This window comes from Otolemur garnettii, unplaced genomic scaffold (genome assembly GCF_000181295.1).
Source record: "Otolemur garnettii isolate 467f Iridium unplaced genomic scaffold, OtoGar3 scaffold00050, whole genome shotgun sequence".
NCBI classification, from domain to species: Eukaryota; Metazoa; Chordata; class Mammalia; order Primates; family Galagidae; genus Otolemur; species Otolemur garnettii.
In genome coordinates this window covers 686,960-711,232 of record NW_003852445.1, presented here as the reverse complement: position 1 = coordinate 711,232, position 24,273 = coordinate 686,960, and the positions used below count along the sequence as shown (strand labels likewise).

General features: G+C 43.8%; 1 protein-coding gene across 1 annotated transcript in view; it reads left to right on the top strand.

Annotated features, from left to right (window-relative positions):
• The window catches only part of RYR3 (ryanodine receptor 3), a 362,708-nt gene that overhangs the window by 237,746 nt on the left and 100,689 nt on the right, over window positions 1-24,273 (top strand). Inside the window, exons 47-57 of the mRNA XM_012806300.1 lie at window positions 1,013-1,182; window positions 3,348-3,568; window positions 8,258-8,348; window positions 10,520-10,660; window positions 12,977-13,140; window positions 15,175-15,253; window positions 19,277-19,366; window positions 20,406-20,552; window positions 20,714-20,776; window positions 22,691-22,766; window positions 22,878-23,001. Coding sequence (XP_012661754.1) covers window positions 1,013-1,182; window positions 3,348-3,568; window positions 8,258-8,348; window positions 10,520-10,660; window positions 12,977-13,140; window positions 15,175-15,253; window positions 19,277-19,366; window positions 20,406-20,552; window positions 20,714-20,776; window positions 22,691-22,766; window positions 22,878-23,001 — 1,366 coding nt within the window. The remainder of the gene's footprint in view (window positions 1-1,012; window positions 1,183-3,347; window positions 3,569-8,257; window positions 8,349-10,519; window positions 10,661-12,976; window positions 13,141-15,174; window positions 15,254-19,276; window positions 19,367-20,405; window positions 20,553-20,713; window positions 20,777-22,690; window positions 22,767-22,877; window positions 23,002-24,273) is intronic.

Genomic DNA, 24,273 nt, shown 5'->3' with positions numbered 1-24,273 from the left:
GTGTAGACAGAACAGGAAGAGGGAGATTGGGTTTTATCCTCATGCAAAATCCCCTCTTTATTGTCCAACTCAAGCAGTTTTTATTTTCCTCATGGTATTCCCCATGTCATCTTTGAACCTTTTTATGAAGATAAGATTCAAATTCTTAGAAGACCTGTTCTAAGTTTCTCCTAAATCAGCCAATAGTTTCCAAATACTAAAAGAATATTTTCTTGAATTTTATGCTATTTATGATGTCATGGCTACAGACGCAACACATTACAATTTAATCTGCCCTCATTAACGTTTTTCTCCCTCGCTTTCTTATGTCTTCAATCAACAAAGCAATAAATTAAACTGTGGTTGCTAGCATTTGACCATTCCTATGGGGTAAATATTCTCCCCATGGCCAATTTCAAGCTATCAATGTGATGTCACTGACCTCAGAGTTGGGAAGAGAATGTACAGGGCCCACCATTGTACTGTATTTCCAATACGCAAATACAATTGATATTAATAACCTCAGAGTATAGCTTAGAGTAAAATAGAAAGTGATGAATTCTGGTATTTATTACCTCTTTAAATGTAATTTAATTATAAATTCTGATTTTTAACAATGAGCATGTTTTAACAACTGGGTCACAAATTAGAATTTTAACAATCAGCTTTTTCAACCCAGTAGAACTCAGGATAAGCTAGCTTTAACACAACACTATATTCCTAATCCAAAATGTTTGGGACTGGAAGCATTTTTGAATTTTGGAATGGTTTCTTCATACTTACTGATTGAGCATCCCAAATCTTAAAATCCAAAATACTACAATGAGCATCTCTATTGAGCATCATGTTGGCACTCAAAAAATTTTAGATTTTGGAGTGTGTCAGATTTCAGGTTATCACATTTGCAATGCTCAACCTATATTGTTTCAAAAATTTACTTAAAAGAACAAGCCATACACAAACAAGCTCTGTGTTGCCTTTTGAGATGGTGGAGATAGACAAAGGGAAATAAGATTTTCTTCATGTCTTTCAGATGGGTCAGTCAGTGAGCCAGATATGGCAGCCAACTTCTGCCCTGACCACAAGGCACCGATGGTGCTGTTCTTGGACCGAGTGTACAGCATTAAGGATCAAAGTTTTCTGCTCCACTTACTAGAGGTTGGATTTTTACCTGACTTAAGAGCCTCTGCCTCTCTAGATACGGTAAGTTCCAAAAATAAGAAAAATAATTTTTTCCATGATTGTAAAATTAGCAACATTGGACTTAAAAACAAATATTTTTTATCTACTGATGACATCTTGGTAGCCTGCTTTAAAGGGTAAGAAAACAGAAGTACCATAAAATGGAAGATCTTAATGTATTAGACCCAAGACTTAGACATAGATGAATTTGACCCCAGAACTTCAATCTACCCCCTCAATGGCTGCATCTCTGAACCGTGGCAGGATTTGTTGTAGGGCAGCTGTCCTGTGCACTGCAGAATGTTTAGCAGTACCCTGGGCCTCTACCTACTAGACACCAGTAGCACCTTAATCCACCTCCAGATCCCACCAAAGCGAATTTCAGATATCACCAAATGTCCCCATGGGGACAAAAATCACCCATGAGGACTATTGTTTATGGAAAAGGCCGCTGGCAGCATTATAGATTAGAAATGCTTTTCCCACTCTCCCTCCTTAGTTTCAACTACTGATCACAAAGAAGGATAGGTCTGAAGCCAGGGGCATTGACCACGGTAAGTACAGAGGACAAGAGCAAACACAAGTGAGGGGCAAAGGTGAGCTAAAGCAATTCAGTGTCAGCAGACACTGAGACAGGAGGCCCCAGCAGTTAAAGAGCTTAGGCACCAGATGCCACAAGTCAAGACTAAGCAAAGAAACAGTGTACTGGGAGTCCTGGGTGCAAGGAGAAAAGACAAACTAGATCAGCTTAAGTCTAAAAAGTACCTTACCAGGTTCGGGTGTTTTTAGAGTTAGAATATTTCTCCAAGGCTCCATCTGGTGTCCAACAGAGAGATACAAGTCTGAGTTCTATGATGAGTAGTCAGCAGCCAGTACCTTAACTAGAATGGATTCCATCTGAAGGGGTTACTCAGAAATGGACGGAGAGAGGAGCCCCGCCATAAATGGAGCTCCAGCCCCATCTGTGGCATGGAGATAAGAAATGTTATGTCCATGGCAGTGTCAGGGGCATAGGATCCTTTTTGATCGTTCAAACAGTGCATCCACCATGACTTTTGTTTTGAACTTTTCTGTAAATTCCTTGATTTTAAAAAGGAATAATTTTCTTAACTTGAGGGACCTCCCCACGGTTCCTGATCAAAGCACTTAATTTTTTGTAGATGAAACAAATGGCAACTGCTATTCCAGCATCTGGTGTTCAATCACATGCTCGTCCAAACAACAAAAAGATTTTACATTCAGTTCCTCAGCACACAGCTATTCATGAATTCTCTTTTGAAAACTTTTAAACCACGGAAATCAAAGCTCTTTCCTTCCTGATTTTAACGACTTTGTCTATTAAAGTAATAAATGTGAACGATGAGCTATTTCTTTCAGCATGATTGCTGGAGTTGCTAAACGAAAAACTTTTGATAATTTATAGGAACACCGAGAAATGTGTATGGTTCAAAGAAAACAGCTTTTCAAATCATAAGTTATAGAAAATGTGTTATTAATGCAAATATAATGGCTATGATAATCTCAAGAAATAATGCTAATGTTTCATCTCCACGGATCTCAAAGTTTCTTTTGAAGCTCTGCTGTTTTCAAAGATGATAGTTAACGTGCTCTGGCTATATTTAGTGTCACTAATATGTTTTCCTCGTATTTAGCTTGTCTATCTAAATGAGCAGAAGAGAACGCTACGAGCAAGAATTACACCAGAGTTTTAGAGAAGGTCCCAGGTTTCTGTTCCCTTTACAGTTTTCCCGTGCAGAGTTAGGCTCCTTTTAATGAGTTCTCCCCTCATGTCATTTATCAGACTGTGAATTGTTCACGATGCTCATAAACTAACTGATGGAGGTCAGAGCTCCGCCTTCTCTTTGTAAAGCTGTCACATAACTGGCGAATTTGAGAGATCCTTTGGCCTGTAATCATTTACTAGTCTTGAAATCATAAGAGGACAATGTGTGACTCCCCAGCAGGTGAGAAAAGAGAGCTAACACAAGAATAATAATGCAATAGCTAGCCGTTGGATTTTGCAAGCATCAGGGATGTCGGGTTAGGCTGGCCATCAGCCGATGTTAATAAAAGGTTGTTCATGCCACTGTGACCTGCCCCAACCTGCTCCGTGGGAGCCCAGCACACAGGGGAAGCTCCACTCAGTTCCCCAGGGGGTAAGCTGTGTCTCCGTCCGCTTTTCCTAGGTCTCCCTCAGCACCACAGAGGCTGCGCTCGCACTAAACAGGTACATATGCTCCGCGGTGCTCCCGCTCCTCACGAGATGCGCCCCTCTCTTTGCCGGGACAGAACACTGCACCTCTCTGATCGACTCCACACTGCAGACAATATACAGGCTTTCCAAGGGACGGTCCCTCACCAAAGCACAGAGGGACACTATAGAAGAATGTCTGCTCGCCATTTGCAAGTCAGTATCCTTCTTCCCTTGTTTCTACCTCTGTGTTATGTGTCCGGGGCGTTTAAGGGTGTGATCTAAAAACTGGAGGAACAGTCTAAGGACGCTTCCAGGGCTCTGCCAGACACCAGCTCTCTTCCAGACCTCTCTCAGGCTGCACTTGGGCCTGCCTTTTACCACAGGCTCCACTCAAGGTTCATCTTTAGCTTGGAGAAGGGAGAGAGGGCACAGCTCTGGCTTTCGCCATAGGATGCTAGACCAGGAGGCCGTCTCTCAGCACTGCAGGGTTCAGATTAAAGAATAGTTGTTTCTTACCAACATAGAGCCAGAAGCAGATTTTTCTGTCCCTCTACATGAGTGGACTCTACACAAAGGCCAGACTCTAAGAGTATAAAAAACAGGTCCTAACTCCAGGCCTCTCAAAGCCTTGGGAAAAAATAATCTCCAGTTCCTGTGGAGAATTAAGGCTGTAGCTTTTACCACTGCAGATGGGCATCAGAGCCAAGTGAAGACAAAAGAGCCTTCAGTGCTGAGGAATCTACATCAGGGCTGGTAAAGTCCAAAGAAGAAGGTTCTTTCAACAGCAGGTCTCAGCACAGGCCAGGACTGCGATCTGTTATACACCAGTGTTTTCTCAGCTGTGTATTAGAATTACCTGCTGAGTTACTAAATAAATATCCCAGTGCCCAGCCCCCAAAATCAAAACCTTTAGAGATAGAACCCAAGATTTTAGCTTTTGAAGCTCCCCAAATGATTCTAGTAGGCAGCCAAGACTGAGAATCACTGCTGCAGGAGGCTCTGGAAAGAGGATCAACAGGCTTCCTCTTTAGGGCCCCGCTGGGTGTGGTCCTGATTCTTGATGAATGAATTTTTTCCCCAATCACACAAGAGAAGACTATGCATTGAAAGGCTTCCTAGAAAAAAAATTTTCCTATTAGAACATCACACTACAAGGCAATCCCAACAATGAGATACCATTACACACATATTAGAATGGCCAAAATCCAGAACACTGACATCACCAAATGTTTGCAAGGATGTAGAGCCACAGGAACTCTCATTCACAGCTGGAGGGAGTGCAAAATGCCACAGCCACTTTGGGAGATAGCTTGGCAGTTTCTTACAAAACTAAACAGACTCTTACCACATGATCCAGCAAGTACTTTGGTATTTATCCGAATAATCCAAAAACGTACATCTACCCCAAAACTGCACAGACATGTTTATAGCATTTTATACATAATTGCCAAAACTTGGAAATAATCAAGATGTCTTTTGAGTTGGTAAATGGATAAATAAACTGTGGTAAACATCCAGACCATGGATTGTTCAGGGCTAAAAGAATGAACTTTCAAACCATGAAAAGACATGCATATTAATAAATGCATGTTATTAAGTAAAAGGAGCCAATGTAAAAGGCTATGTACTCTGTGATTTCAACTATGTTATAGTCTGGAAAAAGCAAAACTAAGGAAACATTAAAAAGTTCAGTGGTGCCAAGAGTTGCTTATACAAATAAACAGAACACAGAGAATTTTTAGTGCAGTGAAAATACTATAATGATTGATATGTCATTAAATACTTGTCAAACCCACAGAATGTTCAACTCTTAAGCATGAACTCTGGCATAAATTATGGACTTTGGGTGATAATGACGTGCCAGTGTAAGTTCATCAGTTGTCACAAATGTAGCATCTGATGGGGGATATCGAGAATGGGGAGGCTGTGCACATGTGAAGACAGAGGCTGTGTGGGAACTCTCCGTACCCTCTGCTCACATTTGCTTTGAACCCAAAACCACTCTGAAAAAATAGTCTGTTTAAAAAAACAAAATCAAAGATGTTTTTTAAAAGGGTGACCTCATGCTTATATTTCTATTCTAACAATGGTCCCGACATTTATAATGCTTTATTAAAATTAACCATATCTGCTGTCCTTGTATCTTCTCAGGCCTCTAAGTTTCGGCTACTTTAGGGGACAAGCTGTGTCCTTGCACAGTACTGTATTATGGGAGGGGAACAGAGGATGAAAGGTGGGAAAAGGGGGCTCCATCCAGGCCCCCCAAAGGGTCTTCTCCCTGAGATCACCTTCTGAAAACAGGCCCTACGTGGTGACCTACTTCACTCATCCCAGGATTACTAGAAATGGCAGGGAATTTGGCTAATTAGGATGTTTTTGACCTTTCAAGGGAAACAGAGTTTGGTGGACACACTGATAGACTTCTAGGAGTTAATGAAGTACCTAGGTTTTGCACTTTGACACGTTAAAAGGAAGAGTAATGGCCCCATTACTTGTTTATATTGGCCTCTATTTTTCTTCTCAATGGTAGCCAAGGGAATAAATAATGAGCTTGCACAAAAAGAAATCCTTCCTATCAGCCGTGATCCTGTAATTGCCAGTAATTCTGTCCCTGGACAGCCAGATCTTGTTCTGCCTTTTGCTCCATCTGAACTCAGAATGTACCTCAGGAACCACATCAAACAAGGATCCCGGCCTCTCAACATAAGCTACTCCTAGTAACAGAGTTATGGTGGTGAGCCTGATCTAAATTGCAAATACTTTTATTTTATTTATCTTTTTTTTTTTTTTTTTAAGACAAACTCTCACTCTGTCACCCTGGGGAGAGTGCCACAGCATCATCATAGCTCATAGCAACCTCAAACTCTTGGGCTCAAGTGATCCTTCTTCCACAGCCTCCCAAGTAGCTGAGACTACGGGCACCTGCCATGACACGCAGCTAGTTTTTTCTATTTTTAATAGAGACAGAGTCTCACTTTGGCTCTGGCTGCTCTGAAACTCCTGAGCTCAAGCAATCCACGTGCCTTGGCCTCCAAGAGTGCTAAGATTACAGGCATGAGCCACCATGCCCAGCTTGCAAATACTTTTAAGAAAATCAGACTTGGGGAAATTGGAATTTTACATTGAACAAAAAGTATAGCTCACAGCACTATTACTATACTTTTAGGACCTTGTACCCTTCTTGACTATTTGAGCTCTAGATATAGCAGACTAACTGATACATAATGAGATTTTTTTCATCATTTACTTTTTTTTTTTTTTAGACGGAGGCTCAAGCTGTCCCCCTGGGTAGAGTGCCATGGCATCACACTCACAGCAACCTCCAACTCCTGGGCTCAAGCGAGTCTCCTGCCTCCTCCTCCCAAGTAGCTGGGACTACAGGTGCCCGCCACAACGCCTGGCCATTTTTTGGTTGCAGCCATTATTGTTGTTTGGCAGGCCCAGGCTGGGGATTCGAACCTGCCACCTTAGGTGTATGTGGCTGGCGCCTTAGCCGCTTGAGTCACAAGCGCCGAGCCTCATCGTTTACTTTTTAATAAATCAAGCATTAGTAAAGTTACAGATTTCTCGCCCTCTTTCATTTTATTCAAATATGTCAGTCTTAGGTGGTAATTGCTAAGCAGCTGAACAATAACGTGAAACATTAACTAATTTACACTATAATTACTAGATTCAAAGATAAGGCTACCAGCCTTGTGTGGTGTCTCACATCTTATAATCTTAGCACTCTGGAAAGCCAAGGTGGGAGGATCACTTGAGCTTAGGAGTCCAGAGACCAGTCTGAGCAAGAGCAAGACCCTGTCTCTACTAAAAACAGAAAAACTAGCCGAGTGTTGTGGCAAAAGCCTCTAGTCCCAGCTACTCAGGAGACAGAGGCAGGAGGATCATTTGAGCCCAGGAGTCTGAGGTTGCTTTGAGCTAGGGCTGAGGCCACAGCAGTCTACTCAGGGTGACAGAGTGATACTGTCTCAAACACACACACATACAAAGCTACTTACTGTATATTTTGACTAGCCCTTTTCACTCCAAGGCTTTTAATCACAGGCCACTTCTAGAAAAAGTTGTGAAATGCCAAGGATTTCCTCCCTGACACTCCAACACTTAACATCAGAATTATTAACTTTGACTCCATAGCTCTTTCGGCATCTGTAGAAGGAATTCAGGAGTTCTTGAACTGAACTTGTGTTTAAATGAGTTCTTTTTTTTCTGGAGAGAATCCACCAGTGTCACGAAAGGTTTGACAACTTAAACATCAGTGTTGCTTCAATTTCCTTTCTCTGTCTCAAATTTTGCTTGCACCGAATACCAAGGCCATGAATGCAGTAATCTGGTAAATTATTATTTAGGTACTATATTTACCTTTTAAAGGAGTTGTCTTGAGAACAAAGCCTTACCCTAAAGAAATTATTCCAATAGTGAGAATTTCACAGACCAGATCATAAGCTAGAAGGCCTTAAAGTTCCCTTCAATGCACACCAGTAGGTGGCCCCAGAGCCCACCTGTGCAGCTGGTCAACTCTAGTTTCTCCCTTTGCAGGGTTCAGGGGACTTGAGGTCCTTAAATGACTATAAAATTAACTACATGTCCTCTCCCAGCATATAATCAGTGAATATGTTTTAAGTATGCACAGATCCTAGAACATTTTATCACATGGTAATTAGAATGTAACTTCAGGTGTCCCAATCCTTAGCACATGGCCCTCTTGCTGAATATTAAGTATACGTAATTTTTATAGTATTTTATCGTTGACTATTGTTTCTCCACAGTCTCGTGTATTAGGAACTATTTTGAGCGTTAGCTCTAATATATGTTGGTGTTGAGAGTTTCTTTCATTCTCCCTTCCTTCCTTATCTTCTTTGTTTTCTGACCCTATTTTTCTGTTTTTCTTACTCCATCCCGCAGTCACTTGAGGCCTTCTATGTTGCAGCAACTCCTGAGACGCCTTGTTTTTGATGTGCCACTACTCAATGAATATTGCAAAATGCCTCTCAAGGTAAACATCACTATTGTTAACAGAAATACAGTCCACGGCATGGGAAGCTTATCTTATAATACATGATATCTTCACAATTTGTCAAACAAAATACACACTATTATCATTCTGCTCCTAAGGATGGAATGTTGAGGGTACAGCAAGAAAAGTAAATTCTCACACTACATTATTTTCAAAGATATAACCTATGAGGCTTGGAGAGGCAAGCGCTTGGTGCCAAGAGGTAGCAAGAAAGCACTGCCCCAAACAAAACCCTCAAGGGTCTTTTACTGAATCAGGAAAAATCTGTACAGACAAGACATATGGAGCATACAAAGTTAATTATAGATAAAAACAAGTTTTATAATGTCAGTGAATTGAGAAAACAATGCAAAGAAGGACAGGAAAGATTATCATAAGATTATAAAGCAAAAAAGACACAATTACAATGCCTCAGTGGTAAACTTTAACTTCCTTTTTCTCGGCTGCTAAACTGTATCTTAACCTTTAAGCAATTTCAACCTTTGAATCTTTTCCAGCATGTGACCCATATATCTACTATTCCTGACCCCCTGGCAGTGTCCCACAGGTACTGTGTTCAGTACAGGGCAGGGTGTCGAGGAATCCAGGCTATGGCCAGCAGATCTTCAGGAATGTCAGCCTACACTACACTGTAACTCAGAGCACACTAAATGGGTCTTACTCCCTTCAGCTGGTAGTTAGCCAATAAGACACAACCCACAAAATCAATCCCCTCCTTGAATGTCCAAGTTGGAGAAAGTAGATTTGCTGGAATCATTAACTGCTCCAACTTTCTTTCTGCTGCCTTCGTATTTAACAGGAGTCGGTTAGGGGACTTAGATGTGATGCTTTCCTGCCCCGTTTAGGTTTTCAGAATTTGTTCAGTCTCAAAAAATGTTGACGGCCCTGTGGGTTTTCAGTTGAAAGGACTAAAATATTCCCTTTCTATTCCATACTGGTTTGTGCTTTTGTAAATTTGTAACAGATCCTCTTTTTTCTATTTTTTTTCTTTTTCTTTATTAATGGAAAGCACACAGAGACCTCTTTTTATTTGTTGTCTTATTCCATATTTTCTCATGTATTTTGTCACTAGCACTGAAAGTATCTGGACCTGTTGGGAGGGTGCCAGAATCAGCCACCTACCCAAGGGAACAATGTTTTCTTTCTTTTATCTCTGAGGCATCTGCCATATTTGCATATTAAAAATGTCAGGAATGACAGACCTAAAAATCCTACCTACTGATTTTAACATAGCTTTTTCTTGTTTACAGATATAGTCCAAGCAAGATTTTAAGAAGCATTTTACTGGGATAATCAGAATTCCCAGAAGCTTTTAGTTCAATCCCCTGTCTCTACGCCAGGGAGAGAACAGTTTGCATGTCCTCAGAGATTTCACATTCCTCCAAGGGCAAATCTCTCCAACCCTAACAGTCTCAGTTTTAATCTCAAAAAGCACTTTTATTGGTAACCAGGGTTTGTACAGCTTAAGGTGGTATTGCTTCCTCTCTGCAGCCCTTTGCTGTCAGCTGGATGTGGACTTTGAAGAGGCATTATTGACAGCACTGCTTTTACCTCTCACATCAGAGAGATTATTCTGCGGAGCTCACCTGCTGGGATGGGCATTTTACCAATGCAATGCACTTCTGCCCTCTTCTGGCCAGATGTGAAACTGCGATAACATCCTGGGGCTATTCAGAGGGCTGGAGAGAGTCAGGGAAGCCGTGGGTAGTAATCAATTTAAAGAAAGGCTTCAGACCCACAACTGACTGCCCACCGTCCCCTTCCCATATCAGCAACCCCCAGGATCTTCCAGAATTATGAACAGAAAAACTTCTGGCTAGAGAAGCAGCAGCACACAGTTACTTTCAGGTGGCATTTTCCCATCTGAAGTAGAAACACCTCTTCTCCATTTTCTAGTAACTGCTGGAGGCATGTTAGGAGGCATGAGAATTAATCAGGCAGATTCAGCCCAAACTAGCTGTCATTAGGCACAAGGGCAGGCTGTTCCCAGTGGCATTTGAAAAGTCCCTTTGTAGACAGCCCAACTATTTCAAATGTTGGTTTCACCCTCATGCTCTCACTTACTATTTTATTCCCCCTTGCATGTTTTTGATGCCTGTGAATTCTCTTTACCACACCCCGTTGGTGCAATTCTGTTTGGAACCTCACAGCTTCTGACAAATCACTATGAGCAGTGCTGGAAGTATTACTGTCTGCCCTCCGGGTGGGGGAGCTACGGCCTCGCTGTGGAGGAAGAACTGCACCTAACAGAGAAGCTCTTCTGGGGGATTTTCGACTCCCTCTCCCGTAAGGTAATGGCAGTCTGTCCTGCACAAAAAGGCAGGTCTGTCATCTATTTGGCTTTACCATGTACCAGAACAAGCCCTTGACAAGCATATTACAGTCATACTTACCCAGCTCTCTGAAAGGGAAGCTTTTATGGTCGGTCCTCCTGTCACAGGTGAAGAAAGGACTCAGCAGTTGAGTAACTTGCCAGACTCACCAAGCTAAGTACATGGGAGAGCAACCACCAGACTGAATGACACGGGCATTTTCTGGTTTCAGTCTTGATGACTGACACTCCCCTTTCCCTGCAGTCTGTTCCCCCAACTTAGGGTGGCTCCTGGAAGCAGACCTTCACTAAACTCCAACCAAGGGGGGAAGCCATCTGCTCTGATGTTGGTACATGGGATTTCCAGAAGACTGTAACCAACCATTCTGGGGAGCGTTTCTTCACAGCCATTAGTTTAAGGAGAAGATCAGTGATAACTCAGGGCCTTGAATCCCAAGCCTTCCTGAGCAGTCTGATCAAAATAGAGTTCTGGCACTCAGACTTTGCTCCACTTCCCTTAACCCAATTTACTTAGATTTGTGAGGTCACTGTCTTTAAAGGCAGAAAATGTGTAAGCCTGGTTTTCTTTTTTTTCTTTTTTTTTTTTTATTAAATCATAGCTGTGTACATTAATGCAATCATGGGATACAATGTGCTGAATTTACATACAATTTGAAATGCTTTCATCAAACTGGTCAACATAGCCTTCATGGCATTTTGTTAGTTATTGTGTTAAGACATTTATATTCTACACCTAGTAAATTTCACATGTACCCTCATAAGATGCACTGTAGGTGTGGTCCCACCAATTACCCTCCCTCCACCTATCCTCCCCGCTCCCCTCACCTCCCTCTCTCCTTTCCCCTTCTTCTTGGGCTGTAATTGGGTTATAATTTCTTATGAAAGCTATAAATTGGTTTCATAGTAGGGCTGAGTACATTGGATACTTTTTCTTCCATTCTTGAGATACTTTGCTAAGAAGAATATGTTCCAGCTCCATCCATGTAAACATGTAAGAGGTAAAGTCTCCATCTTTCTTTAAGGCTCATAATATTCCATGATGTACATATACCACAATTTATTGATCCATTCACAGGTTGATGGGTGCTTGGGCTTCTTCCAAGACTTAGCAGTTATGAATTGGGCTGCAATAAACATTCTGGTACAGATATCTTTGTTATAATGTGATTTTTGGTCTTCTGGATATATACCTAGAAGAGGAATTGTAGGATCAAATGGCAGGTCTATTTTTAGATCTCTACGTGTTCTCCAAACATCTTTCCAAAAGGAACGTATTAGTTTGCATTCCCACCAGCAGTATAGAAGTGTTCCCTTTTCTCCACATCCATACCAACATCTCTGGTTTGGGGATTTTGTGATGTGGGCTAATCTTACTAGAGTTAGATGATATCTCAAAGCCTGGTTTTCTTACAGAAGTCTAAAGCATACATATAGGTATTGTTCACCTGCACTTAAATTTTCTTTGTCCCTGAATTTCTTTGATCTAGAATAAGCAGATCAAAAGCTGGTCTCAAACCCATGCTATTTGACTAAAACTCCTCCCTAGCTGAGTTGGCAAGAGAATGGTCTCTATTGAGCAGTCTTCTAATGATGCCAATGTATGACCCATGTTGGCTACTATGGAGTTTGGCAAAACCTACTATACCCTCTCTACTTGTAGGCTGGGTCAGTTTCCATGACCATCCTTGGCAGATGAGTTTATAGACTTTTCTAGCCTAGAAAGGACCATTTTAATTAACTCTTAGAAGGTCTTGAAGTTAACTATTTGGGAAATACCCATTTAAACATTGGTTTAAGATTTGTCATCTTGGGCTCAGCACTCATAGCGCAGTGGCTACGGTACCAGCCACATACACCAAGGCTGGTGGGTTCAAACCCACCTGGGCCAGCTAAACAACAATGACAACTGCAACAAAAAATAGCCAGGTGTTGAGGGGGGCACCTGTAAGCCCAGCTACTTGGGAGGCTGAGGCAAGAGAATCACTTAAGCCCAAGAGTCTGAGGTTGCTGTGAGCTGTGATTCCACAGCACTCTACTGAGGGAGACATAGTGAGACTGTCTCAAAAAATAAAAAGATTTTTCAGTGTAAAGTGAACAGCAACTTGAGGTATTTATAGATAATTATTGTTCTGTCAGGATACCTCACTTTCCACCAGAAAGAGCTAAAGTGTACTTGGTTGACATGGATAAATATGTGTGTTTCGTTTTTCTTTTCAGCTGATCTACCTGATGGCCTGGTTCTCTCCACTAACACAGTCTTGGTTTTCCCTCACAGAAATATGACCCAGATCTTTTCCGAATGGCCCTGCCTTGTCTCAGCGCTATAGCCGGGGCCTTGCCACCAGATTATTTAGATACCAGAATCACAGCCACGTTGGAGAAACAGGTCTCAGTGGATGCAGATGGCAACTTTGACCCCAAACCCATCAACACCATGAAGTGAGTGCAGAATCATCTTTAAGCTGGTCCATTTATCTCATCCAGTGGCCACTGTTTTCTTTCAGAAGGTAGCAAGAAAATTAAGTTTCTTCTCTTTCTCTTTTGCCAACACAGTTCGTCATTTCCCTTGATACTGTAAGTCATATCAGGCACAAGGTTTAATCCATACACATCTAATTAAATACTGCATTATTCTGGACTTTTTTTCAGGGAGGGAAAGATTGGTTTATTTATTATAAGAGATGGTTACTTCTACAAATAAATGTCACCAGAGGCACTCAGAAAACCACACTGACAAATTATGCAATTAATTTATTAATGAGTTTTTTGACAAAATCTTTGCTCTTTGTGAATTAGACCTGCACAGTTCTAATAGCATTGTGCATCAAAACAGCTCCATAAATAACACTCGGCTGAGCTCTGGCGAGGCCTCGGGAATGATGGCAGAACAGCTTGTGGTCCTTCCTTTAGAGGCTGGACCTGCTTGCTCTTTGCCATACTACAGGATGCTGAAACTTTGGAGATGACATTTATGTCTGTTAATTTCTCTGTGTGAGTCTCTAGAATTCCTTGTTGATGTTGATCAGGCCATGGAGGCATATTTATCATTTGGGCAAAATGTTGCTCAGTTTGGATTGTGGTCATTTGGCCTAGTTATGAATGTGTGTCATCTCCAGTTGCATTTTAAATGAAGAGCTCCAAAACCGCTTCAGAAGGAGCAGGGAAAGTAAGACTGATTCTGGGTCAGCCATTTGGACTTGTATTTGGTGGCAGTAGTTCTTAAAGGAGAGCCTGAACCCTTTCCAGGGGGCTTTGACTTTGATATTACATAAAATTCATCTTTGGGATAGTTAAGCATATATTCCACTGGACAGAGCCTGGCAGGGGTGGTGGGAGACAGAATTGAACTTGGTGTAAGGAAGTGGTAAGGACGGCGGTAAACCATCGAGCTGGGGCCAAAGAAAAGGCAGGTGCTGATGTTGGAGAGCTCAGCCTATAAAAACTTCAGCTAAGTGGGCTGAAGCATGACAAAGGAAACGGTGTGATAACTCGCATGCTTTTATAAACATCATGAGACAATATTAGAGACACATCATGAGACACTCTGGCACTTGTGTGCTGATGATGAGTGGTGCCACTCGTGTGTTATTTTGAGAGTTCTGATTTCTTTAGGGTTACCTCTGACATTAGTAAGATTCTTTACGTAATCTGAGAAATGGGAGCTAACTATGGCTGACTTAAGGATAAGAACTGCTTATAGCAAGAATATGGGGTCATTACCAAAATCTAGTGAAGGCTGGGTTTCAGCCAGGACAGGCCCCAGGAAAGGACTGCCTTCAAGGCACAAATGGACACAGTTCTGGAGCCCTCATTGGGTGAATCACCTTAAAGAGCATGCTGCCTTGGTTTCTCCCAACCCCAAATTCCAGTTCTAAGGAGAGAGTCTGATTTGCCTAGTCATATGCCCAGCCTTGGTGACAGTTCACACATCGCTGCATGCAACACAGGAAGATGGCCCCATGCAAGAGGAAATGCAGGTGCTGATCCCAACAGAAAGGACAAGAGCCTCTAGGCAAACAGAAATGACAGGAATCTACTGTATTTCCAAAATTCTAGTATTTTCCATGAGCTACTGGACCCTAAAAGGTAGGCAACCACTGTTTTGTAGCATAGGGTCCTCTGGCTACCCATTTCTGCCATTCCCAGGTTGGAGCCATGATTATAGACCATTTCTATTGGTTAAAGGTATTCTCATTCTCTAACCTGGATGGGTCTTACCCAGGAGCCAAAAGAACCCAGAGAAGATGGCAGAGGAGGTATCCCAGGGTCAGGTCATGTGTGTCCATGACCTGAGCCTGACCCTGTCTGTGCCACTCCTGCTCAGTAAAGTCTCTGTGTTGGGAGTGTAGCTTCAGCTTTGGGTTAGCCAGTTGATCAAATCCAATGTCTGACTGTTAGTGCTGACTGTCTCTACCATGTCTGGCTAAAGCACTTGGACAGGTTGTAATGTATTTTTTTTTCCTTGTTTCTCAGTTTTTCCTTGCCTGAAAAACTGGAATACGTGGTCACCAAGTATGCTGAGCATTCACACGATAAATGGGCCTGTGACAAGGTAGGGATTATCATCCAACTGACAATTGTCAGGGAGAAAGAAAACACCCAAGAACAGTAAAGGGTCCAGTTCTGGAAATCTGCCTGGTTTGTCTAAGTGACAGACTCATTCATTATTTCTGAGCAACAATTTCCCAGCGTCAGTGGAGGTCAGAGAAATAGGCTGGTGCCGCATTTGTATTATTTTTCAGGAAACGATCAATTCTGGAAGCATTAACTTCTTTCTTAACATCATCACACTTGCTGGAGTTTGTGCCCAAGCATGAGCTTGTGTGTTTGACATAAATGTTTAATGGGGGTGGGGAGGCTTTTATATTAATTCATTTATTCTTTGAGTGCAGCACTGCAAAAGAAAAAACGAAAGCCTTACCCTTCCATTTTTCTAGGAAACTGAATTTTATTTTAGGGAAGATACTCAATTGTCTTCCTATAGTCGGCAGTGGCGGAACCTCCAGACATTCTTTTATTGAGAAGCCTGTCCATCTGGTGTTTAAATTCTCCCACTTGAGGTCAGGCTGCTTAATAAGTTTAATTGCTATGTCAGCCCTTTAATACTGGCAGGCGATGTAGGACTGTGCCAAACATACCTGGGATTCCTGTGAGCATCCAATTAAGGATCAGGACCATCACTCAGCTACAGCGATGGTGTGTTCACTGGACCCATCTCCCCAGCAAAGCCACAGAAAACCACCTCTACACAGTGCACCCTCATATAGGCGCTGCCTTGAGCCACCTGCCAGGCGTTGTGTTGATCTGAGTTCGGCACTTCTCTCCTGAGTCCCTATTAGAAGTTGATGGTAACAACAGTCAACGTAGCTGTGGGATGGTCTAATACCTCATAATCCAGAGTGGGAATTGGCAAGCCTTTTCTGGACAGGGCCATACAATAAACATTTGAGGCTCTGTGGGCCAGACAGCCTCAATTATAGCAACTCACCTCTGTTGTCAGGTACAAAAGTAGCCACAGACAAAGCACAAACAAAAGAGGGTGCCTGCGTTCCAATAAAATTGAATTCATAAAAAAACACGTGGTCAGCTGCATTCATCCCAAGGGCCATAGTTTGCTGACCTTGACTCTAGAGCAGTGGTTCTCAACCTTCCTAATGCCTCGATGTATTTTCGTTGTTACAATGGGGTTGCGACCCACAGGTTGAGAACCACTGCTCTAGAGCATCTGTTTCCTAAGAACTCTTTACATATGGTCATTTGATCAGCCCATAAATTAGGAGAAGAGACATACCCCTGAATCATAGCCAATCGGTCACTAACCCATGTAGATTTTACCTCTCAAGTCTCTCTTGAATCTGTACAGTTGTCCCCAGCCCCACATCATGGCTCCAGTCCAAGCTGTATCATCTTTTCACCTTAACATGCTGGCAGGTGAAACTCCTTAGGGGTCTCCCCATGTGCATTTGCTCCAGTCTCTTCTTCATACTGAAAGCAAGAAAGAGCTTCAGGATGCAAATGTGGTCATATTCTGCCAAAACTCCTGCTACCCAGTCCCTTCTCCTTATTAAAATTATTTAACAGCTTCTAACTATTCTAAATGGAAAGGTCAACATTCAGGATTGTGAATGTGGCCCAGGACCTAATCCAACCTCCGCTGCTGTCTCTGGTCTCCCGCCCAAGCCCTGCCCTCCAGCCACCTTCTGTATCTCCGGCACCCACACACACTGCATGTGCCTGCAGCCCTCCTCTATCTGAGCCAGGAGCCCCCTGCACTTACATCTGCATACACGTCACCACCTCATCCTGCAAGTGTCAGGGCAGGTGTGATTCCTGGGGTGACGCTTTCCCAGATTTCCAGCTATACCACCATGCCCTTTTCCTTTAAATTGCTTTCATAGCATTTTTCTATATTCATATTTCGGACTGACACCATTATAGATTTTCATATAATGGATTCTAGTTATCCATTATATGTTTACTAGTGTGGTCATTTGATTAATACCTCTTTCTGCTACTAGATTGTACATTTCATGAGGGCAGAGATATGTATTTGCTCACCTTTCAGCATTGCCTAGGGAGGGAGGAAGGTCTTCTGATTATCTAACAAAAAAGAGTATTTGTCCTGCCTTCAAAACCCTCAGAGTCTTGGGAGAAACAATAAAAGCCAGCCACCATGGGACAGATTATTCAGTGCTATGACGGAGATGGGCACAGGGTTAGAACACACAGGAGTCCCCAAATCCAGTGTTGGGGCTCTGGGGACGACACCTAGAGCTGTCGACATCCACATCATGTGACCAAGGGTGGGTCATTACAGCCAGGTGGCTGGCCTGAGGAGCAGCAGGGGTGGACCCAAGGAGGCAGGAGATGGTGGTCAGGAAATTATGAAGGCAAAGAGTGCACTGATTGGGTGACTTGCGAATACCACAGACAGTAGTATAGAAAGTGTCGGTGGGGAGGAGGCACAGCTGGAGGCAGGGAGCTGCTCAGGAGTTCTTGCTGTAATCCCAGTGAGCGCCAGCACTGCCCTGAGCTGATGGACTGGCAGGGAAGTGAGAGAGATGAGTACCGTGAGGGGCACAGAGCAGTGGTGTCCAGGAGGAGCCCCACATTGCTGGCTTGGAAAGCAAGTGTAAGCAGGTGCATGCACTGAGGCCCAACGAGCCCAGGAGGAGGAGACGTTCAGAGAAGTAAACTGCCGGTTCTGTCAGACATGTAGACAGCACCCGCAGAATGTCTGAGCAAAGCTTACGTGGGTTGGAAATGAGAAGAGAGCTCAGTGCCAGAAGTACTGATTTGGTATTAGTCACTTACCAGTGGTCCTAAAACCCTGGGCCTAGACTAAACCACCATGGACTGAGAAGGGGCAGAAACTCGGGAAACACAGTATTTTTCCATGGAAAATGCACACTTTTTTGCCCAAATTTTTTGGGGAAAATGAGGATGCACATTATACATGGGTGGTATGGCTCGGGGGCAGTGGAGCCCAGAGGGCCTCCTGGGGCCACCACGCCCTCCCTCCTGGGCCTGCCAGGCACACAGGGGTCCAGTCCAGGAGGATCTGGGATCTGGTGGGAGTGGGCTGGAGTGGCCTCTACTGAGTGCTGCTATCAGGGGAGGTGACAGGGGTGTGGCTGGCAAGGTGGGCCAAGTCCATGCAGGGTGAGGGCCAAGGCCCCAGGCCCAGCTGTGCAGAGGAGACCAGGAGCCCTGCTTGTGGGCTGAGCAGCATCAGAAGCTCCCACCCTGCCAGCCACACATGTGTCCATCTCATTCGGGGGCCCCTGATGTGGAAAGGGAAGGGCTCCTAGGAGTGAGGAACAGGCAGCCTTCACAGAGCCGGCAGCTGCAGGAGGGTGATTTGCACATTTACCGCAGCCTCCCCAGATGCGTCTCTCCCAGCCAACAGCCAACTACTTTCTCAAGGGTTATTTGGGCCAAAAACATGGGTGTTCATTGTACATGGGAGAACATTTTATACCTTGAGAAAGAGAAGCTAGGAGTCTCTGGGTTGCAGGGTTTTAGAAACCAGGGTCTCACTTTTATCTCTGGGTCTTTCATGCCTGGGCCAGCGTCTTGTACATACCACAGAAGGCTTTCACCCAATATTGGCCAAGTGACCTGTAGAGTTCCCAAACTTCCATGGCCCTAAGAAGGATGCATCACTGTGATTCTGGCCTCAAGTTGGCAAAGAATGAGAGCCAGTCAGCCCTCTGTGTGGGGTGTTAGGTCCAGTCCTATAAGCTCTGCCTTCTGTTTTTCCTGTGAGCGTGGCTACTGTCCTGAGAAGCATTGCACTCAGGGCCTTTCGAAATATCTTTCTTTTTTAAGTAGACCTGAAACACGAGTGGGAAAGTGGAGAGGACAGCAGCTGAATCAAGAAGGTATGAAGGAGCGGAGTTCAAGATTCAGGGGGCAGAGAGCCTGGCAGCCTGATAGGATCAATTAGACGGTTCCCAAGTGGAATTTCCACGCTCTGTCACTTCCTTTATTCCATTTGTTCAATGAAAATAGAAGCAGAGGTTTGGGTCACGTATCAGGGCTCTGTGAATTTGATCTGAAAACATTCCCACAGAGTCAGAGTGGATGGAAGTATGGGATTTCCCTCGATGAAAATGTGAAGACCCACCCACTGATAAGGCCTTTCAAGACATTAACAGAGAAGGTAAGAGCCAAGCCTCTGGTGACACTGACACACTTTCCTTCCTTGGGAATTGTACCAGAAGTTCAGAGGGGTTTGGGGCACATTTACCGTCAAGTTCCTTGGAGACTTTCTGGGGCTCATGAGCTTGGTGGGGGGGGTTGGAGGGGTAATATCCCTGAGAATGCATTCTGTTCTCTGTCCCTGAAAGCCTGTTGGTGGCAGGGGGGTAACATCCCTGAGAATGCATTCTGTTCTCTGTCCCTGAAAGCCTGTTGGTGGCAGGGGGGTAACATCCCTGAGAATGCATTCTGTTCTCTGTCCCTGAGAGCCTGTTGGTGGCAGAAGCACCATGCTGAGCACTTACAGGCTGAACTAGAAAGGGGTTTTGTTAGATTGTTAGGGGATGGGGGGAAGAAGGGACGGTGCATTGCTGGAGAAAATTTGGACAGAAATGATTTCCAATACATGAAAGGTACCAGGAGGAAAGAAGAGAATCCCCAAGGAAAAGTGAACAAGTCTCTTGCTTTTTTAATTAAGGAATTTGCTTCACCTCAACTCTGATTCCTACCTTGTGATCAGTAAGAGGACGCTAGGCCTTGCATCCCATGTAAAGGATGGTGTGTGTGTGTCTCTGCGTCTTGACCACCTATGAAATTGTGTGTAGATCAAAAGAGAATTCTACCTCTAGGGAATTGTTTCCCTCCTTAAAGCTAAGGAGAGCTTTGTGCAGATGCATTTTGACAACATCCCATCTTCAACAGCTATCAGAACATGCGGAGTCACTGTCTGTTCTTGTTCTTCTTTACCCGCAAAATGTAGGTAATGTCACTTAATAACGCCTGGCACGTTTCCTCTGAGAGCAGGAGACCATAGGGGCTTACACTAAAAACATCACCGAGACTGATCGCATGTCTCACACGAGATGCTGCAAAGGGTCTTTTGATCTAGTGAAAGGGGGCTAAAGACAACACCCCTGTCCACTAGGACCCCCGTCCATGGGAGGCTCAGTCAGAGTCCTGGGTGTGCTCTACAAAGCTCCTGTGCTTAAATTCTCTTCCAGGAGAAGGAAATTTATCGCTGGCCTGCCAGAGAGTCCCTGAAAACGATGCTGGCAGTGGGCTGGACTGTGGAGAGGACCAAAGAGGGGGAAGCTTTGGTTCAGCAGAGGGAAAATGAGAAGCTTCGAAGTGTGTCCCAGGCCAGCCAGGTTCGACTCCACACCCAGAGGCTGATGCAGAGTCTGGGAAGGTCTCCTTGGGGGAAAAATCCTGGGGATTTTTCAGGACACATCTTTGACAGCTGAAGGTGGGGATGCTGATGCAATGAGGAAAAGACGGCAAACCGGTGACTCTGCCTTTGCATTCCTAGGGCAACAGCTACAGCCCTGCTCCCCTCGACCTCTCAAACGTCGTGCTTTCCAGAGAGCTCCAGGTCAGTGTTGACGCGTTTGGGACAGCATGACGTGCTGCTCTCTGAAACCCCTGCCATGCAGGACGATGACAAGAGTCAAAGGGGAAAAAAGGAAAAGAATGCCTAGAACATATCACCCACTAAAATACAAACCTGCAAAGGGACACACTGCACAGAGGCCACAGAGAAAAGCCCAGCAGCATTGACCAGTCACCCGAAAGGGCCAGCTCTGCGCTTGTTCCAACAGCATCAAAACAGCAATGACTGGTTAAAGGAAGCACAACCAGCACAGTGCAGTCCTTCCTCCATATCCACGGGGAGTTGGTTCCAGGACTCCTGCAGGTGCCAACGTCCAGTTGGTGCAGTTTTTACATATAATCTACGCACCTCCTCTAGAGATTCTGTCATCTCTAGATTACTTATAATCCCCAGTACAATATAAATTCTAGGTAAATAATTGTTATGTTGGCTCGGCGCCTATAGCTCAACCAGCTAAGGCGCCAGCCACGTACACCTAAGGTGGCGGGTTCGAATCCCCAGCCCGGACCCGCCAAACAACAATGACGGCAGCAACCAAAAAATAGCCAGGCGTTGTGGCGGGCGCCTGTGGTCCCAGCTACTTGGGAGGCAGAGGCAAGAGACTAGCTTGAGCCCAGGAGTTGGAGGTTGCTGTGAGCTGTAATGCCACGGCACTCTACCCAGGGGGACAGCTTGAGGCTCTGTCTCAAAAAAAAAAAATAATAATAATTGTTATGTTGTTTAGGGAATAATGACAGGAAAAATAGGTCTGTACATGTTAAGTACAGAAGCAATTTTTTTTTTCTTGGAGACAGAGTGCTGTGGTGTCACAGCTCACAGCAACCTCAAACTCTTGGGCTTAAGCGATTCTCTCACCTTAGCCTCCCAAGTAGCTGGGACTACAGGCACCCGCCACAACGCCCAACTATTTTTCTGTTGCAGTTATCATTGTTTTTGAGCTACCCAGGCCAGGTTTAAACCTGCCAGCCTGGATGTATGTGGCTGGCACCATAACCACTGTGCCATGGGCGCCAAGCCCAGATGCGATTTTTTTTAAATATATTTTCAGGCCACAGTTGGTTGAATCCATGGATGCAGAACCCGTGGAGAAGGAGGATGGACTGTGCTGTATCAAAACACAAAAACATATAAAACAGCTGGGAGAGAATCTGGGAAACTTGTCCCCAGGGTGGAAATGCTTGCCTGGTCCTTGTAAGTCCTCAACACCAAGAGGGCAGCCCACATATCCCCTAGTGGATTTGGCCCCATGGCAGTGCAGATAAGCAATTGTTTCCGGACGTAAAAGAGGATGGCGCTAAGATCCCTAAGCTGCTTCTTCCCGTTCCTCCCCCACCGCACGCATTGGGAGCTACGTCCTTTCCCAGCCAGGGACACTTATCTCTCTAAAAGTTCATCGGATCAACCCCCTGGACCTTAGAGGAAGTTTCTTTCCATGGTACCTCCTTCTTTCTAAGTCACTGTTTTATAAGCCTTGCAAAGATCAATTCTATTGAGAAATCTTACTTACAGCAATTTCCTTCAAGATGTGATTATTTTAGTTTAAGCCAAAGGCTTTCAGGGGTTCTAGACTCTTACGTGTCCTGGACTCCTAACTCCCTGGCTCAGATCAAGAGTGTGATATTGAACTTCTGTGACAGATCAGGACTGCCACCAGGCAATTGTAATAGGAAATGGGTGTTTCTTAGGAATGCATCAAACTGCCAGGATAATAAGTTATAAGGGAAAGACAGAATTAGAAATTGTTTCCTGTGTGAACAAGAAGATATAAAACTAATGAGGTGTATGAGCACAGACTAATGAATGATGGGAGTCCCTCCGTGGTTGTTCCCGAGACGGCCCATGTGAAACCATTTTTCTTGCTTTCTCTCTGACTTGTGTCTCCTTGGTGGGACGCAGGGAATGGTGGAGGTCGTGGCTGAGAACTATCATAATATCTGGGCCAAGAAGAAAAAGCTGGAACTGGAGAGTAAAGGTGAGCCTGGTTCACAGCATCCCAGGAGAAGCTGAGTAAGGGAGGGGGGATGTCTCACAGAAAGCAAAGGAAGAGCCACATATGTTGTCTTCTCTTGCCTTACTGACCCAGGTGGTGGCAGTCACCCTCTTCTGGTGCCATATGACACCTTGACTGCCAAGGAAAAGTTCAGGGACCGAGAGAAGGCACAGGACCTGTTTAAATTCCTCCAAGTGAATGGCGTTATAGTTTCCAGGTAAGTAGTCTTCCCCCTGACATTAGTGAGGCAGGGGTGTGGGTGTGGTCTCTGACTCAGCAGGTATTAATCACCTACCTACAAAACCCATCAAAATAAGGATAGCAATTGAGTCCTTGACATTAGAACTTTTTCTTTCTTTTTTTTTTTGGAGCATGAAACCTTTTTTTGACGTGAAACAACAATAGTAGTATCAATTTTTAAAGATCAATTATAGCAAAGAATTATGACAAATCATACCAACATATCTTTAACATTTAATTTCAACCTAAAATATATCAACATGCGTTCATGTGCGAATCTTGAGCTACAGGCCAAAGCCCTTTCTTTGTTCCATCACATAAATAACATCAATAATATGTTTCCAAAGCTTTGAAATTCGGGCTTCTATAAGAAATAGTGAGAATTTGAAGCACATGAGCACAATGTAAATGCAATATTCTAGAAATTTTTAAAATGTCCATCCCTATCTTCTACAGTTGTCTCACTCAGACCTAATTTAGCTACCTATTAGGATTATAACTGTAGATCTTTGCAAAATCCAAAACTTCGTCCTCTTCCCATCCTTATGTTGCTGTCCTATGGGATATTTGATTAAATTAGTTCTTACCAGTAGCAAACATCACTGGCATAAACAGTCTTGAACAAGGGAATTGATTCTCATGACTTAGGTGACCAGATTTTAACACTGGTAAAGCGGGACACCATTGAGGGTGGGCAGGGTGGAGCCTGACAACAATGCAAACTTTGATAAGCAGTTCTCCATAATCACTTCTCAACAATTATTTGTTATTGTTACAGTTTAACATTATAAAATTAACAAAAATAATATAAAACTCATATCCTGGTGAAACAGCCACATGGCAGCTGAAAACCGTATATTCCCTTACTGTTCTCCCGCCTGTTCTTGCATTCCTTCCAAAAATCAGGACTTTTTAAAAATGCCACAGGACGCAGGACAAATTGTTAAAAAGCGGGACTGTCCCGCCAAAAGCGGGATGTCTGGTCGCCTGACTCATGACCATGCACCTCTCTCTGGGGAGACTGAATCCATTGTGATTTTCTAGGATGTGTTAGCTCAGAGTTATGTAAGTCAGAATCCTCTAGATCAGTGGTTCTCAATCTTCCTAATGCCGCAAGCCTTTAATACAGTTCCTTTGGGTTGCAACCCACAGGTTGAGAACCACTGATCTAAATGAATGCTTTATGTGACATAGTCTTGGCTGCCTACGTCTTTTTTTTTTTTTTTTTTTGAGACAGTCTCACTTTGTC